The sequence below is a fragment of the Notechis scutatus genome, chromosome 1, assembly GCF_049901735.1.
Source record: "Notechis scutatus isolate UNSWTSFEM ecotype Mainland chromosome 1, rNotScu1.2, whole genome shotgun sequence".
Classification (NCBI taxonomy): domain Eukaryota; kingdom Metazoa; phylum Chordata; class Lepidosauria; order Squamata; family Elapidae; genus Notechis; species Notechis scutatus.
Window position 1 is genome coordinate 259,415,265 of NC_142009.1, and position 16,269 is coordinate 259,431,533.

The window sequence follows — 16,269 nt, forward strand, 5'->3', positions numbered from 1 at the left end:
CAATTTTGCATGCTGTTGTGCAAATGGAATAGACAATAGGTGGAAAGCATAGGCAGTTAGCAAGATATCCCCAATAAAGGAGTGGTTGTGCAGGTAGTGACCACAGACCACTTCTAAGTTCCTATGCTTTCTGGCTGATGGTTTGGTCACTTTTGAATGCTGGCGGTGCTTTCACTCTAGTGGTAGCATGAGATGGAGTCTACAACCCACACAAGTGGCTCAGGTAGTACAGCTCATCCAGGATGGCACATCAATGCGAACTGTGGCAAGAAGGTTTGCTGTGTCTGTCAGCGTAGTGTCCAGAGCATGGAGGCGCTACCAGGAGACAGGCCAGTACATCAGGAGACGTGGAGGAGGCCGTAGGAGGGCAACAACCCAGCATCAGGACCGCTACCTCCGCCTTTGTGCAAGGAAGGACAGGAGGAGCCCTGCAAAATGACCTCCAGCAGGCCACAAATGTGCATATGGCTGCTCAAACGGTCAGAAACAGACTCCATGAGGGTGGTATGAGGGCCCGACGTCCACAGGTGGGGGTTGTGCTTACAGCCCAACACCATGCAGAACGTTTGGCATTTGCCAGAGAACACCAAGATTGGCAAATTCGCCACTGGCACCCTGTGCTCTTCACAGATGAAAGCAGGTTCACACTGAGCACATGTGACAGACGTGATAGGGTCTGGAGACGCCGTGGAGAACGTTCTGCTGCCTGCAGCATCCTTCAGCATGACCGGTTTGGCAGTGGGTCAGTAATGGTGTGGGTGGCATTTCTTTAGGGGGCCGCACAGCCCTCCATATGCTCGCCATAGGTAACCTGACTGCCATTAGGTACCGAGATGAGATCCTCAGACCCCTTGTGAGACCATATGCTAGTGCGGTTAGCCCTGGGTTCCTCCTAATACAAGAGAATGCTAGACCTCATGTGGCTGGAGTGTGTCAGCAGTTCCTGCAAGATGAAGACATTGATGCTATGGACTGGCCCGCCCGTTCCCCATACCTGAATCCAATTGAACAATCTGGGACATCATTCACCAATGCCACGTTCCAACGCCACGATGCTTTAGTCCAGGTGTGGGAGGAGATCCCTCAGGAGACCATCCACCATCTCATCAGGAGCATGCCCAGGCCTTGTAGGGAGGTCATACAGGCACGTGGAGGTCACACACTCTACTGAGCCTCATTTTGACTTGTTTTAAGGACATTACATCAAAGTTGGATCAGCCTGTAGTGTTTTTTTTTTTCCACTTTAATGTTGAGTGTAACTCCAAATCCAGACCTCCATGGGTTGCTAAATTTGATTTCCATTGATAATTTTTGTGTGATTTTGTTGTCGGCACATTCAACTATGTAATGAACGAAGTATTTAATAAGAATATTTCATTCATTCAGATCTAGGATGTCTTCTTTTTGTGTTCCCTTTATTTTTTTTGAGCAGTGTATATTGACTTAGCTTGTTTTTGGCTTCTAAAAATTATTTGCCAAATAAGCAAAAGTTTTAACTAAATATAGTTTAGTTTAGAAACTGACATTTCTACACTGTGAGCCATAGAAAGTCTATTTCTGCTCAGAAGGAAACAGAGGAGTTACAGTGGAATTACAAGTCAACATTGTTCAGTAGTCACAAAGTGGAGATGAAATATTTTAAACTATATCTGCCAAAATTACATCAATTTTAGTGGAGATGAAATGGTTTTTTTTAAACTACTGCAGGTTTCATCTAGTATGCAGGAATTACCCTGGAAAATGGATGAAGAGTTTCTACCTAGGAAATGGCCAGATAAAGGGGGTGGGGGAAAGCCCACAACTGAATAATGAGCAGAGAAACAAACTTAAAAATGATCTAAGTTGTAGCCCACAAGAGGCTACAGCAAGAGGCTCAGAAGGAAACACCCTCCTAAGGGTATAAAGGTGATAGCAGGAGAATTGTACTTTCATACTTGCAAGATTCTGTTAATGTACATTAACATTTACATTAAAGTGGAATTAGTTTATCTGGTCGTGTTTCCTGCCCAGCCTACCTGGTGAGGCTCACATGATCTTTTTCTCTGTACAAAATTAATTTATGTTTCCCATTTCCATTCATTGCACAATTTGTTTTCTCCTTTCTTTGCAGATTAATTTTTGTAATAGTTGCCAAAGGGCACAGCATAATGAATTATGGATAATAGTTGAGTGAACAATTATGTAACATTATTCAGGCATTTACCCCATCCTTTTAATATACCAGGAATCACTGAGGAAAAGCCCTACTTTAGTTTTTGCTATAATGGACCACAACCCCAATTTTTTTTCAATCAGTCTCTCAATTTTTCCTACTGAATCCCTATTAAAATGAATATAATTGAAAAGTGGAGCTTGAGATTCAGACATTCAATTTCAGATAGATAATCCTTTAGTCTAAATATGTTTTTCTTCTATTCAGTAAAATTAACTAGATTGGGTTATTGAAAATCACATTTATTTCATTCTTCCATTCTTCTTTAGATAGTGATTGCAAAGTTCTTTCAATCAAGAAAAAGTAGCATTGATAGTTCTGTGAGAAATAATTCTAAAGTCCATAGACTAATGTGGCCAAAGAATCAAAGTCTATCAAAACATCCAAATCAAACATGAAAACATAGTAAGAACTTAGAAGTAGAGGCAAATAAAAAACATTTTAAAAAATTGAACTCAGCATATCTCTATAACTCACTCTAATTTCTACTTAGTTATGGGAAGAAATTGGCACATATATTACTAACTATGATAAATCTCAGTTCTATACAAATATAATTATTCTTATTATTACTGCATCTTCTTTAATACCATGCATTCAATTATACAATAGTAACATTTTCAGAAAGATTTCTGGTATTCTTATAGATGAGGATAAAATCACAATATTTGTACAAGTTATAATCTGAATATTATAATATACAGTAGTTATAATGCAGTGAAGCATTATCTATGCTCTGCTCTTACTTTCACAAGCAGACATAAAAATATAACTGGAATACACAGACTCAGTAATTTAGTGTCTTAAAAGTTTTATAATAGCTATGTCGATCTACAAAAATTAAATAAAAGTAGCACTTGACTTACAACTGTTTAATAACAGCCCATAATTATGATGGCTTCAGAAAGGATGTTTTATAGTGCACAAAACTCTTCTAGTCATTTGAGTGGTGCGGTGGCCTAGAGGTGAAGTTCTCGCCTCACAATCAGAAGGTTGTGAGTCAATTCTAGGTAGAGGCAGGTATTTCTCTCTCTGAGCATGATGAGAATATATCTGCTGAATATAACTCACTCTGCATTGGCAACAGGAAGGGCATCCAGACAGTAAACACTCAGCTCCATTCAGTTGCCTGAACATAATCCCACAAGGGATTATGGGATCATTAAAAGGTGATGATAAAAGCACTTCTAGCCACTGCAAAATGTTGCACTACCACCCCTTTGGGCATATGATCGTGATTTGGGTGCTCTGCAACCAGTCTGCACTTACAACCCATTGCCAAGTACCCTGCAATAGCTTCTCTCTATCTTCACCAGAAAGTCAATGGGGAAGGCAGAAGAGAAAGTTGTGCGATGCTGCCTGTCAACAGGACTGCCTCTTGTCTCTGAGGATTGGCTGAAAGAGCTGCCTTCCGAAAGGAGCTAAACTCCTTCATTGGGTACAGAAACGGAGATAAAATCCTGAAGGTTTCAGATCCATTCCTGCATCCCTTCCTACCAAAGGAATTTCCTTTCATGTATAGAAGGGGAGCTGAACTCTTTCAGCAGGCAGTTCTTTCAGCCAGTTCCCAGAGATAAGTGGAAGCCAAAATCCAAGCAAAGAATGTGCAGTAACTGCAGTAAGATTAGGAACACCAGTAGGAGAAGCCAGTATAGGCTGCACATGAGTATCACTTTGCTCAGAGGCTGAAAATTCTGCTTGAATTTCAGCAGGGAATATTTTCAACTCCTGAGTAGAACCTCTCAGGGTTTCTCCCTGTGAGACATTCCTTACCTAAGATTTCATCTGCTTAACAATCTACCAGGACTGCTGAGTTTAAGCAAATATGGCAGTCACGTGACCTTTCAGCTAACAACTATTTCATTTGATGACCAAGATTCTGGTACCAATTGTAGTCATAAGTTGAGGATACCCATTTTCCCTTTGAACCAAGGGGTTAATTACACAGCACTGAACATCATCCATCTGAAAATTAGATTGGCCCCCAATCTAGCATTCTTTTGGAAGGCCCTGAAGACGTGGTTCTGCCAGGAGGCCTGGGAACCCAGAGCGGGATGGAGCCCATTAAATGGCTGGTATGAATGTGTGTTGTCTCTGGGGTAGGTGGGGGTTATTATTTTATTTTTTTATTTTTGTTTTTCTTTTATATTGGGATTTTATGTCCTGTAACCTGCCTGGAGTCACCATGTGCAAGTTGGAGGCAATATAAATTTTCTAAATAAATAAATTACTATAAGAGCATTAAACATGTAATTGTTATCTCAGTGATTTCCAAATTGTAGTCTGTGAGGGAGATGTGAGGTTTTCAAATATAACGAAAGAAAATAAAAATATTCTTCAAGTCTTATGAGAAACAATAGATTTAATGGAATGGAAATGTTAGTGGAACCCAGGACTGGAGTTAGATTAAAATGGTTCTTCTGATCCTATTTTACATTATTTATTTGTTTGTTTGTTTGTTTGTTTATATATTATGCCTTTCAGCAAGGTTTCCACAATGGCAAAATATTTTATCCAAAGTTCCCCAAAAGCTAAACACAGTCCCTACATGGATTATGTAGCTGCCAATCATCTAAACACCATTTTTAGATACCTTTTTTTCAAAGTCACTCTGCTGGTTCAATTTTAGATTTCAACACCTCATAAAGACATTATAACCCACAGACTGTAAACTGTTTCTTTGTCTGTAACCACTAGATTGTTAAAATTATAACTTCTTGTTAGTTTCTAAACTTGAAATAAGCTTTTTTTAAAAAATACCTCTAAGGATGGAACACCCTTGTTGATATTTTGTGGATATTCCATAAGAAGACGTTCTTCGTCCAGAAATTTCCCATCTCTTCCATTGTTTGCTGGCTGGAATAGGCCATAATTGAGAACATCTTTCAAACTTTGATTCAATGTACAAAGAATTCGTTGTTTTGCAATCCATACTGAAGCCTCAGGATTAAATCGAATACACTTCTGTAAAGAAAAAAGGGACACACATGACAATTTCGATATTTATATCAGCAATTCTATACCAGATAAACAGTTAATTTTACTATTTAATGTACCTACTACAAATATATAATTTTGTCTATGCTATTAATACAACTAGAGACAAAGAAGCATAATGGCATTGTATTAACCTTTGCTGAAGAAATCTGAATTTAATCACAAACCTTATTAGATATTATAAAAGGAGTGTAGCTATTTATCTGATACAAACCTATGCATATTAACAGAAATAAATGCAACTGAATTCAGCTGGACATACCATCAGGAAGGTGAAAATAAAATTCAAATCTAAACCTCATTCAGTAAACTTAATTAATTTGAATCAAGGTTTAGTTCAAATAAAATTCTGGATTCTTGGAAAAATGGCTTGAAATGCCAGATGTAGCACACTACAACACAAAAGATATCATGAATAGACGTTACTTCTGTTATACAAAGCCAAAGAGGATCCAACAATTTGGGATTTCAGTATCAAAAGAGGTTGAACTTTTCCATTTTATGTTAATCCCAAAATTTGTTTGGTTCATATTTCTAAATAGGTATCCTAATAAAGGAGAATATTTGTTGCTCAAGCTTGAAATAAGGAGTCCTTTGGTACTCTGAATTTGCTTGTTTTCTTGCTAGTTTGGGCAATTTATTTATTTATTTATTTGGTTTGTCAATTGCTTACAAGATAATAGGTATAACTAAAAACATAGTTATGAATACATGGATACATATCAGAAAAATAAAAAATAAAAGAAACAATAGGACAGGGACAGTAGGCACGTTGGTGCGCTTATGCACGCCCCCTACAGACCTCTTAGGAAAGGGGTGAGGTCAATAGTAATGAAATGTCTGCAAGAAAACAAGCAAGCTCAGAGAGTACCACAGACTGCTCCAATAGATATCCCTTAAAACTTAGCTCAAGAAATAGATTGCAACAGAATATTGGATTTTTTTAAAAAAAAAAAAAAAAAGCTATGCAAATTATTTTTCTTGCTTGAAGAACCATGACAGGACAATTATGTGACTATTACATTCCCAGTGTGCTCACTACTCAGTGCCTGCTGAATTTTAATATGATGCATACCTTCTTTTTAAAGATTAAGTACACCTCATTTAGAAATATTTGGTGTATAATAGGAAATAATTGGATATAAAATCAGAGTAGATCAAGTGAATTTGGTACTGACTAAACATATTTAAATTGGGAGCCAAAGCTTTAAGTGGGCAAATTACCACCAAGTAATTTGCCTGTATCAGCAAACTGCTAGCTCATACAGTTTTAATCAATAGGTAGCATCAAGTTAATGAGCATTTTTTCACAAAATACATCAAGCCAAAATCAAAATAAATACACCATGAAATTAGTGTTACAGGCAGATACATATATTATGTTCAAGGAGAGGAAGGCTAACTGCATAAGTCCCCAAATTTCTTTTTAGAAGATTCTATGACCATGAAAAGTTAGCTAATTATTTACAAAGCTAAAACTGATACATTACTAACAAAGATTTGACAAGAAAGCCCCTCAGGTTAATAATCCTAAAATTATTATTATTTATTTAGAGTATGATGAGAACATAACAGAAGTAAACATATATCAGATGTACATCTCTTGGGCTTCATGGCCCTGATAAACAGATGCGTATAAAATCAATCCTAAAATAATGTCATATCTACCAAATATTAATCAGTGAAATGATGATTAATACATTGCATTAATCAACCATTTCAGAAAATGTAAAGCCACAGCATTTAAAGCTGTCATAAAAAACAGAGCGTATCAAGCATTTATATCACGAATTTGGTAGACAAATTGGTAGACTGGGAGCTGGCTGGTCTGGAGATACCTTCCAGGAAAGAATTTTCAATTTTAACAGTTCCAAATTTTTCCTCAAGGAATGGAGCAATTGGAGACACATGCTTCCTAGCTGCTTGACTCAGTCAAAAGCTGGGGACTGTTGGTAACAGAGGTGTGTCCTCACAACTCTGACAGACTCAGTCCAATCAGCTAGCAAGACGAGGTCAACCCATTTCTGGATACTGTCTCCACCAGAAAAGAGAATGTCATAAAGACTAAGGCAGCAGTTTTCTGAGAATGTGCTGCAAAATTTCCACAGGTATGTCACATCGCTCAGAATCCCAGCTTCCATGACATCACCAAGGATGGACTGCTTCCATTTATCCTCTCATGTCTCGGCAACATCTATGAGATACTATATGCTATGAGTTAAAAACATTTGGAAGCTTCTGGTCCAAAATATTAAGCAGAAATTAACTTGGATTAATCTCTATTTATAAAAACAAATAATAAAGTCTGGGTCAAGTTAAGATTTCGTTATTACTAAGGAAATGTTTTCATGGAATTGTACATTAGAATTTCACTAATAGATTTGAGGGATTATATTTTTTTATTAAAAATGTAATATACAGTATTAAACCTTTCCAAGACTAACCCGGAGGTATCCCTAAAAAGTAAAGTAGCATTTATAATATCACACATTTATCTGTCTGAACTGCTCAAAGCTAAAATAGTTCTGTAATTCTCTCAAGTTGAACAGGGCATTCTTCTACAATAATTTTTTCTTTAATTGCATAGTATTAACAAAAAGTACTTTACTGAGGAAAAAGATGTCACTAAGGGTCACAGTTTTTTAAGTACGTTCAAAATTTAAACATGTTTAAGCAAAATTAAGGTTTTTTTTTAAATAAAGAAAGGTATGACTGGATCCACAGTCTAAACTAAAGTTCTGTCAGAGGAAGGAAAAGCTTTACATAATCTTCTACTATAAAGCACAAATTCCTACTTAGGGTTCAGAAAACAGACTATAAATGGTTTGTCGTTCCATCTCAAACCCTTCCAATGAGCTCTATGTAATAGGAAAGTGACAACTAAAAAACTTTGGATTACAAAATTATTTCAATCTTGGTGTATATAGGGGACCCTGATTCATTTTTAGATACATAAGCTATTTAATAAAGTATGAATGCACTTTCAGGTACATATTCGTTCATGTAATAGCTCTATCCAAGATAATGCTCTTAGCTACAAACTGGAAGTATTTGTTTCCTATGCAAAATAAACATACAGGTTTGCAAGCCATGTGGAGGATAAAATTATGTCAATTAGCATTCATGGAAGATGTTCTAGCATCAGTGAACATGCCAATAAAGAAGGGTGAAATTATTTTGAGCATTTTATATGCTAACATTCAAAAGGGGAATTTAAAAAAGGACTATGCAAATTGTTTGTCTTGCCTGAAGAACAACTGTGACAGGAAAATTATGTGGCTATTAAATTCTCAATGGGTTCAGTGCATACTGAATTTTAATATACTTAGGAAACATACCATCTTTTTAAAGATTAAGTACACTTCATCGAATGATACTTGATGTGTAATGTATAACACTAAATCTATGCCAAAATCTGGGAAAACAGACACTCATTTTTTGGAGAAGTTTCTGAACTTGAAATAGCAAACACCTTCCTAGTCAAATAGTTAGTACTTAACCTCTGCAATAAGAATGCAAAATGCAGATGAAATGAAATGAAGTGCACTTTGGCTATTTTATTTACTGTATAAGTTATCAACTGAGGATGTGAGAGCATAGATGGTCAGTTTTCTCATCTGCTCCACTGCTTCTCAGCTAATTTGACAGCTTCTCCCAAGCACAGCTGTAGCAAGACAGCCAATCTCCAGACTGAAATAGGTACATACAAATGGAATCAATGCCGTTTACAATTAGAAGAGAACATTTGTAGCTCAGGGTTGAACTGAGGTCCTTGGTTCTCTCTGGGTTTGGTTATTCAGATATTTATATCTTTATTGTTAAACTTTATCCTTATATAAGACAGTTTATGGGCTTTTAGAAAGATTTTTCTGAAATGTTACAAACTAGGATCTAATAGAAAGCTTGCTTATTTATTTATTTTTTAATTTAGTTAAACTTAGTATTGTATCATTTTGAGATTTTAAAAAATACACTCTGCTTTGTAAATTACAAATATTTTGTGATATTTTGCCTAATTCATTTTCCCATAGACTTCTTAATGGAGAACTTCATTGCCATAATTGGATAAATTTACATTTTAAGTTTGTGTTTGCATATTATTTTTAAATAGAAAAATTGATATGAAAATGTGGCCCAAATTTCTTGTCCATCAGAAGTTGATACTCATGGAAACCTTCTGCATCAGTAATTCCTGTCAGATCACTGTACAATTAATAATAAAATTTCTATCTCTGTAAGAAATTATAAATATTAAGATGGGTGAAATAATTACTCATGATCCTTCAGTGAAGTATTTGTTCTATTCACAGAAAACAAATAGAATAATATATGATTTAGCTAAGGCAGAATGTAAACATAAATTAAGTAAAAGTGGAATGGAAACAGAAAGTTAAGGCACTTTTTCCCAGTTATTCTTGATTTTTTAATACAAATGAAGTGGACATTTCAGTAATGAAAAATAATGCTAAATAAATATTGGCTTATTAAATTCTTATATTTTAGTCACCATCAACTATAGAGATTATAGCTCAAACCAAGCTCAATCTATATGTGCTTTCATTCGTTATTCACCCAAAATTTCTAAATGCCAATAGTTGCATGGGTATCCATTTTGTTGGAAGATGCATTAGCATTGTGATTCCTTTTTCTGGTGATAAAAGCACACAGTTTAATCTCTTATTCCCCAAATCAATGTGATTGGAAACTTATACTTAACTGAATCATATTTTTCAATACTATTTTCTGACTTTTGGTTTAAGTATCTATCATCATATGAACAAAACAGTAAAATATCATTGGTGACCTAAAACTAATCTTTCCCCCCCAGCCCTCAGGCTTTCAAGATTATGTAATTATAGCTTATATCAACAGAGTTCTAGTGTTTCTTATGGTTCCTATTTCCTGGCCTGGTCTCCCTCAAAATACATGTTGTTGTTTTCTAAGTTCCATTTTAATTAATTGCCTCCCTATCAAATAGTACCCACTTAAGATGATTTTGGAAAGCCAAAGAAGGCAGAACTGATTAGGAGCTGTACTGTTACCGCTGGCTTCTGATGAAGTCAATAGGGAATCCAGCAGGAGGTTACAAATGGTGATCATGTGACATTACTGGACCTACTGGAACTGCTATTGTAAGTTGGCACTGTCACATATTGTGCTTTATGATCGCATTGTTTAGTGATAGAATCCAGTCTCAATTACCATACTCAACTAAGGACTACCTATATTCATCAAGTTACCATCCACATTCTCTTTAATTGCTATGTATGGATTTTATATTTATATTTTATATTTCAGAAAAACTACCAAGAAGTCTTTTATCATTAAACATTCTAATCACACTGTTGAACAAATCTGATCAGGAGATTTTTCATGGGGTTAACCTTACAGTTTGCTGTAGATCTGGTATTATAATCCGTATCACTAATGTGTTATTCTGGTCATCTTCCATTTTGCTACTTGGCTTTTCTGCTGTCGCCTTGATGGTGTCGTAAATGGTTTCTTCTTTGGAGCTGTCTGATTCTGATTCCACTGAATAATCTGAAAAGCTCTGAGCCATCTCATCTTCACTTGATGTTGGACTACGGGGCATGTTCAGCATATATTACATTCAGCTAAAAACACAAAAGACAAAGCAACAATTAGTTCCATATATAATATTTTTAACCCAGAGAGAAAAGGGAATGCATTTGTTTTATTTGTTTTAGTCCGTTCTAACTAACTTTGCAAGTATTGGGGCAGAGGGAATCTCTGGAAAATAGAGAACCAAGTAAATTAAATAATGCTGTAGATTAAAATGGGATTAACCGTAATAGAAGTTTACATGTTCAATAAATAATTATCTACATGAAATTATATGGAAAATATATCGCATAGAAATCTGGGGAAGGTGATTTTGATTCTGAGTGCTGCTATTTTTGATGTGCTAAACCTTTTTAATAATAAATATTCCAATATAGCTTTGAAATACCATGTTAGAGATGAATGTTTACACTGACTTTCTCTTTTAAGCCAAAAAAAATTCCTGAGGGTGCATTTCATATTCTTATGCTTCATTGAACTGTGAATTAATACAGCTCTCTACAATACCTCAAACCAATAAAAAACATAAACACTAATTCCTATTGCTACCAATCTCACAAATGAAAATTTTGTTAGCCAATACAGGGCTACAACAAACTTTTTAGAAAATATTTAATTAGGTTAGCAATGTGGTACTCAAGGACCTATCCTATCTTTGCATCTTTCTATCTGGCTATCTTTCAGTCTGTCTGTCCATCTATCCACTCTCCAAAGCTACAGGTGAAACTCAAAAAATTAGAACATCGTGCAAAAGTTCATTTATTTCAGTAATGCAGCTTAAAAGGTGAAACTAATATATGAGATAGACTCATTACATGCAAAGCAACATAGTTCAAGCCGTGATTTGGCATAATTGTGATGATTATGGCTTACAGCTCATGAAAACCCCAAATCCACAATCTCAGAAAATTAGATTACATGCAATCAATAAAACAAGGATTGTACATAGAACAATATCGGACCTCTGAATAGTATAAGCATGCATATGTACTCAGTACTTGGTTTGGGCCCCTTTTACAGCAATTACTGCCTCAATGCAGCGTGGCATGGAAGCTATCAGCCTGTGGCACTGCTGAGGTGTTATGGAAGACCAGGATGCTTCAATAGTGGCCTTCAGCTCTTCTGCATTGTTCGGTCTCATGTCTCTCATCTTTCTCTTGGCAATGCCCCATAGATTCTCTATGGGGTTCAGGTCAGGTGAGTTTGCTGGCCAATCAAGCACAGTAATCCCACGGTCATTAAACCAGGTTTTGGCACTTTTGGCAGTGTAGGCAGGTGCCAAGTCCTGCTGGAAAATGAAGTCAGCATCCCCATAAAGCTCGTCTGTGGAAGGAAGCATGAAGTGCTCCAAAATCTCCTGGTAGACAGCTGTGTTGACCCTGGACTTAATGAAGCAGTGGACAAACACCAGCAGATGACATGGCTCCCCAAATCAACAGAGACTGTGGAAACTTCACACTGGACTTCACACATCTTGCAGTGTGTGCCTCTCCATTCTTCCTCCAGACTCTGGGTCCTCGGTTTCCAAAGAGATGCAAAAGTTGCTCTCATCAGAAAAGAGGACTTTGAATCACTGAGCAACAGACCAGGTCTGTTTTTCTTTAGCCCAGTAAGATGCTTCTGACGTTGTTTGTTGTTCAGAAGCAGCTTGACAAGAGGAATACGACATTTGAAGCCAATGTCCAGGATCCGTCTGTGTGTGGTGGCTCTTGATGCACTGACTCCAGCCTCAGTCCACTCCTTGTGAAAGTCCCCAACACTTTTGAAAGGCCTTTTCCTGACAATCCTCTCCAGGCTACGGTCATCCCTGCTGCTTGTGCACCTTTTTCTTCCACACTTTTCCCTTCCACATAACTTTCTATTAATGTGCTTTGATACAGCACTTTGGGAACATCCAACTTCTTTTGCAATTACCTTTTGAGGCTTTCCCTCCTTATGGAGGGTGTCAATGATGATTTTCTGCACATCTGTCAGGTCAGCAGTCTTTCCCATGATTGTGATTCCTACTGTACCAGACTGAGAGACCATTTAAAGGCTGAGGAACCCTTTGCAGATGTTATGGCTTAATTAGCAGATTAGAGTGGGACACTTTGAGCCTAGAATATTGAACCTTTTCACAATATTCTAATTTTCTGAGATTGTGGATTTGGGGTTTTCATGAGCTGTAAGCCATAATCATCACAATTATGCCAAATCACGGCTTGAACTATCTTGTTTTGCATGTAATGAGTCTATCTCATACATTAGTTTCACCTTTTAAGTTGCATTACTGAAATAAATGAACTTTTTCACGATATTCTAATTTTTTGAGTTTCACCTGTACACAAGATACCAAATCTCAAAACCATTTCCTGTTCTCTCATGAAATCTCAGTCGATGCCCAGTAGAATAGTCACCCTCTCTTAGAGCAATCTATTTCAGTGTTGTTATGACATTAGTCCTTACAGCTTTCTTGGCAAGAATTTCAGAAGTGGGTTTCTATTGCCTCCTTCCTAGGGCTAAGAGATAAGTGACTGACCTGAGCTCAACCAGCTAGCTTTCTGCCTAAAATAGGACTAGAAGTTACATCTTTCCAGTTTCTATCCTGGTACCTTAATCACTACACCACAGTTGCTCTCTGAATGACCAAATGGGCTGCATTCTCTATTTCTTTAATTTCTTACAAAGCCTTATTCATCAGCAGTTTTTCCCATAGGTGCTTTTTCAAAAGGCCACTGGATTTTTGAAAAACAAAGTACAGTTGCCTTATGGAAAAGCACCTTTGGGACAACCATGACCATAATTGAGAATTTCCGTAGAGAGTTTTTCCATAAGGCACTGTTTTCACAGCTTTCAAGATAGTGTCCTACCTGTCCCCTTGCAAGATGAATAAGAATGAAAAGATCAATATATTCCATTTATAATTTTATTTTCATTGCTTATTTGCCACTTTTTCAGAAGTTGTCCTTGAAATTTGAGCATTTGTTATTGTTCTTTAGGATATATGCCGCTAGAAGAGGCTAGGCACTAACACTTAAGGAGAATCCAGATAAATAGACTGTTTAATTTTGATTTTAGGGTATTTGCATTTGGGAACCAAAGCCAAAACAATGTACAGCATGATGCAGTCACAATTGTTCAAGAGAGACTTCTATTCCTTGGAGAGGGTTTAGAGGAGTACAATGAGCGCCTTGAGGGTCCCAGGGAAAAGAACTTTCAGTTGCCCTCAAGATACTCAAGTGCTGTTGACCATCTCAGTCTGTCCCCAGCTATAATCCAAAACTCTTTCAAAGGCATTCCAAAACATTTTCAGTCCTACCCAGCCACATATATTTTGTTTCCCCTTCTACTTCCATGAACGAGACCAGTATAATAAGCTTGTCTAATCCATCTTTTACTTACATTACTTGCCCAAACTAGGTGTGTTTGACTTTTTATATTCAAGCAATTGCTGAATACAAATGATGCTAGAGAATGGAAGTTCATAAGTCTTAAAGCTGCAAAGTTTGGACATCCCTGTTCTAAATATATTTTACGTGTTTTTTATATTTTTCTACTTTGTTATTTACTATTTTTATGACCTGTGATGTATAAGTAAAGTTTACTTTTCTTGATATCAAGAGATTTAGAGTGAAATAAAGTATTCTCAGAAGCAGGGATGGAAGAACTGTAAAGATATACCCAAGTCAAAGAAATCAAAGCCTTGCCATCTCCCAAATGAACTTCATCATTTTCTTCCTCTTGCTGCTGATCCAGGATTCAGGCCCAGGTGCAGTTTGGGACATGTGCAACAAACACAACAGGGTGGTGGAGGTTCATCTACCAAAGGGAGCTCGTGGGCCTGTCTGATAAGGAAGTGGTGGGATAGAGCTGGCAGAGGAGGCAGAACAGTGGTGCAGGTGTTGCAATTCCCCAGGTAAAGGTGGCATATGCCAACATTGTGTGAGTTACAGCTGTTGGCAACAGAAATGAGCAAGCTGCCAACAAACTGTCTTCTACATCTTTGTAGCTCTAATTATTAGATGGTACTTGCGACTTCAGACATATAAATACACTCATCCACTTACTCAAACCTGTTACCAAACATGATTTCTTAAGCTGACAAAACAAATGCCTAAAAACATATAAGAAAATATCCTTTCATGCGGAAATAGCAGGTGTCTTTCATCTAGATCTGTATGCGACCCTGCTTCCTCAAGTCACGAATTGAATTTCCACAGAAAATAAACTAATGAGAAGATAATTTTGCTCTGCTCATAAGGTTTTCAACCTATGAAATAAACAATAAGATTCAAAATGTGACTTGAATGGCAACAGCCTGCTGATATATAAACAAAAAAGGAATGTGTTCCATTCAGTAACTCTGAATTGTTGTCAAGCATTCAAAGGTGCCAGAAAGGAACAGAGGTAACAGTTTGCCAAAATTAAATAGCCTTTCTATAAAATTTTCAATTCAAGTGCTACTCCAGGGGTGTTTCTGTCATAATATTGCCATCTTCTTAATTCTGCTAAAGCAAATGTGAGGAGGCTAAATGGGACGGGTTTTTTTTCATAAGCATCTCTTTTCAACTGAATGAACTGAAACAGTATTTTGCTTCTGGAAGCCTCCTGCACAAATCAAGGCTTTATCTGACATATTGCTTTAGTGAATTTTTTAAAAGCACCTTTTGAAATCAAAACAACACACAGAGCTCGGTTCAATTGGTTTTATTGGTTTATTCTAACTATGGTTAAGTGATTTAGGAAACTTGTTTTTATGGCCAAAAGTTATGGGGAGAAAAAGTTCTAATAACTGTACTGAGAGATGGATTTGTACCATGAAAATTATTCACTGACACATCTCTAGGAAGGAGGAAAATGGAATACAATCAGGAACAAACAAAACTTGCAACAGACGTTTAACATCTCCAGTTCATCATACAAAAGGTAAAACACTTTCTCTCCAACAAGCCAAGGTGGCAGTGTGGATGTATATACTACATGGGAAAAAGATAAAATACTAGAAAGTCAACATGATCAGCAAATGAAAATACTATTATAGCATGTAGTAATTAAGATTCTTTAAGAAATGCTAATGCAATCAGGTAAATGTCTGATTAGCTCGAGAACAAAATAATCCATGCAAATGGCTTGAAATATATTTCCTTACTATAGCTCATTAGTCCACAGAACTACAACAATTAGTTCCTACAGTATGTTGAAATAAGGAAAACAATGTGATCATCCTTACATTTGTTATAATGTAGGAAACAGGCTCACAAATCTCTTTAGTGAAGGTCGTGAGGGAGGATTGGCTTTATAGACCTCCCTTCCTTTTATTCCTGAAGTATGCTGAACAAGATCATCCTCCCTGGACAACAGAGTCCACCAGGTAATTTTGGCCAATAAATACTTCACAGCTAGATCTGCTTCACAGATTTGGTAGTAGGAGGATAAAATGAAGGCAGATTTCCAACATCATCTGCCTTGATATCCTAAGAGGAAAGGTATAAAATTTA

The 16,269-nt window shown here is 36.7% G+C and overlaps 1 protein-coding gene across 9 annotated transcripts in view; it reads right to left on the reverse strand.

The window, feature by feature from the left end:
* SHANK2 (SH3 and multiple ankyrin repeat domains 2) overlaps positions 1 to 16,269 on the reverse strand; it is a 381,276-nt gene that overhangs the window by 343,716 nt on the left and 21,291 nt on the right. For all 9 annotated transcript variants that reach the window (XM_087951165.1, XM_026664726.2, XM_087951160.1 and 6 more), the window contains exons 2-3: positions 10,599 to 10,824; positions 4,973 to 5,176 (exon numbers count right to left, since the gene is read on the reverse strand). In XM_087951165.1, coding sequence (XP_087807291.1) covers positions 4,973 to 5,176; positions 10,599 to 10,811 — 417 coding nt within the window. In that variant the 5' untranslated portion in view covers positions 10,812 to 10,824. The remainder of the gene's footprint in view (positions 1 to 4,972; positions 5,177 to 10,598; positions 10,825 to 16,269) is intronic.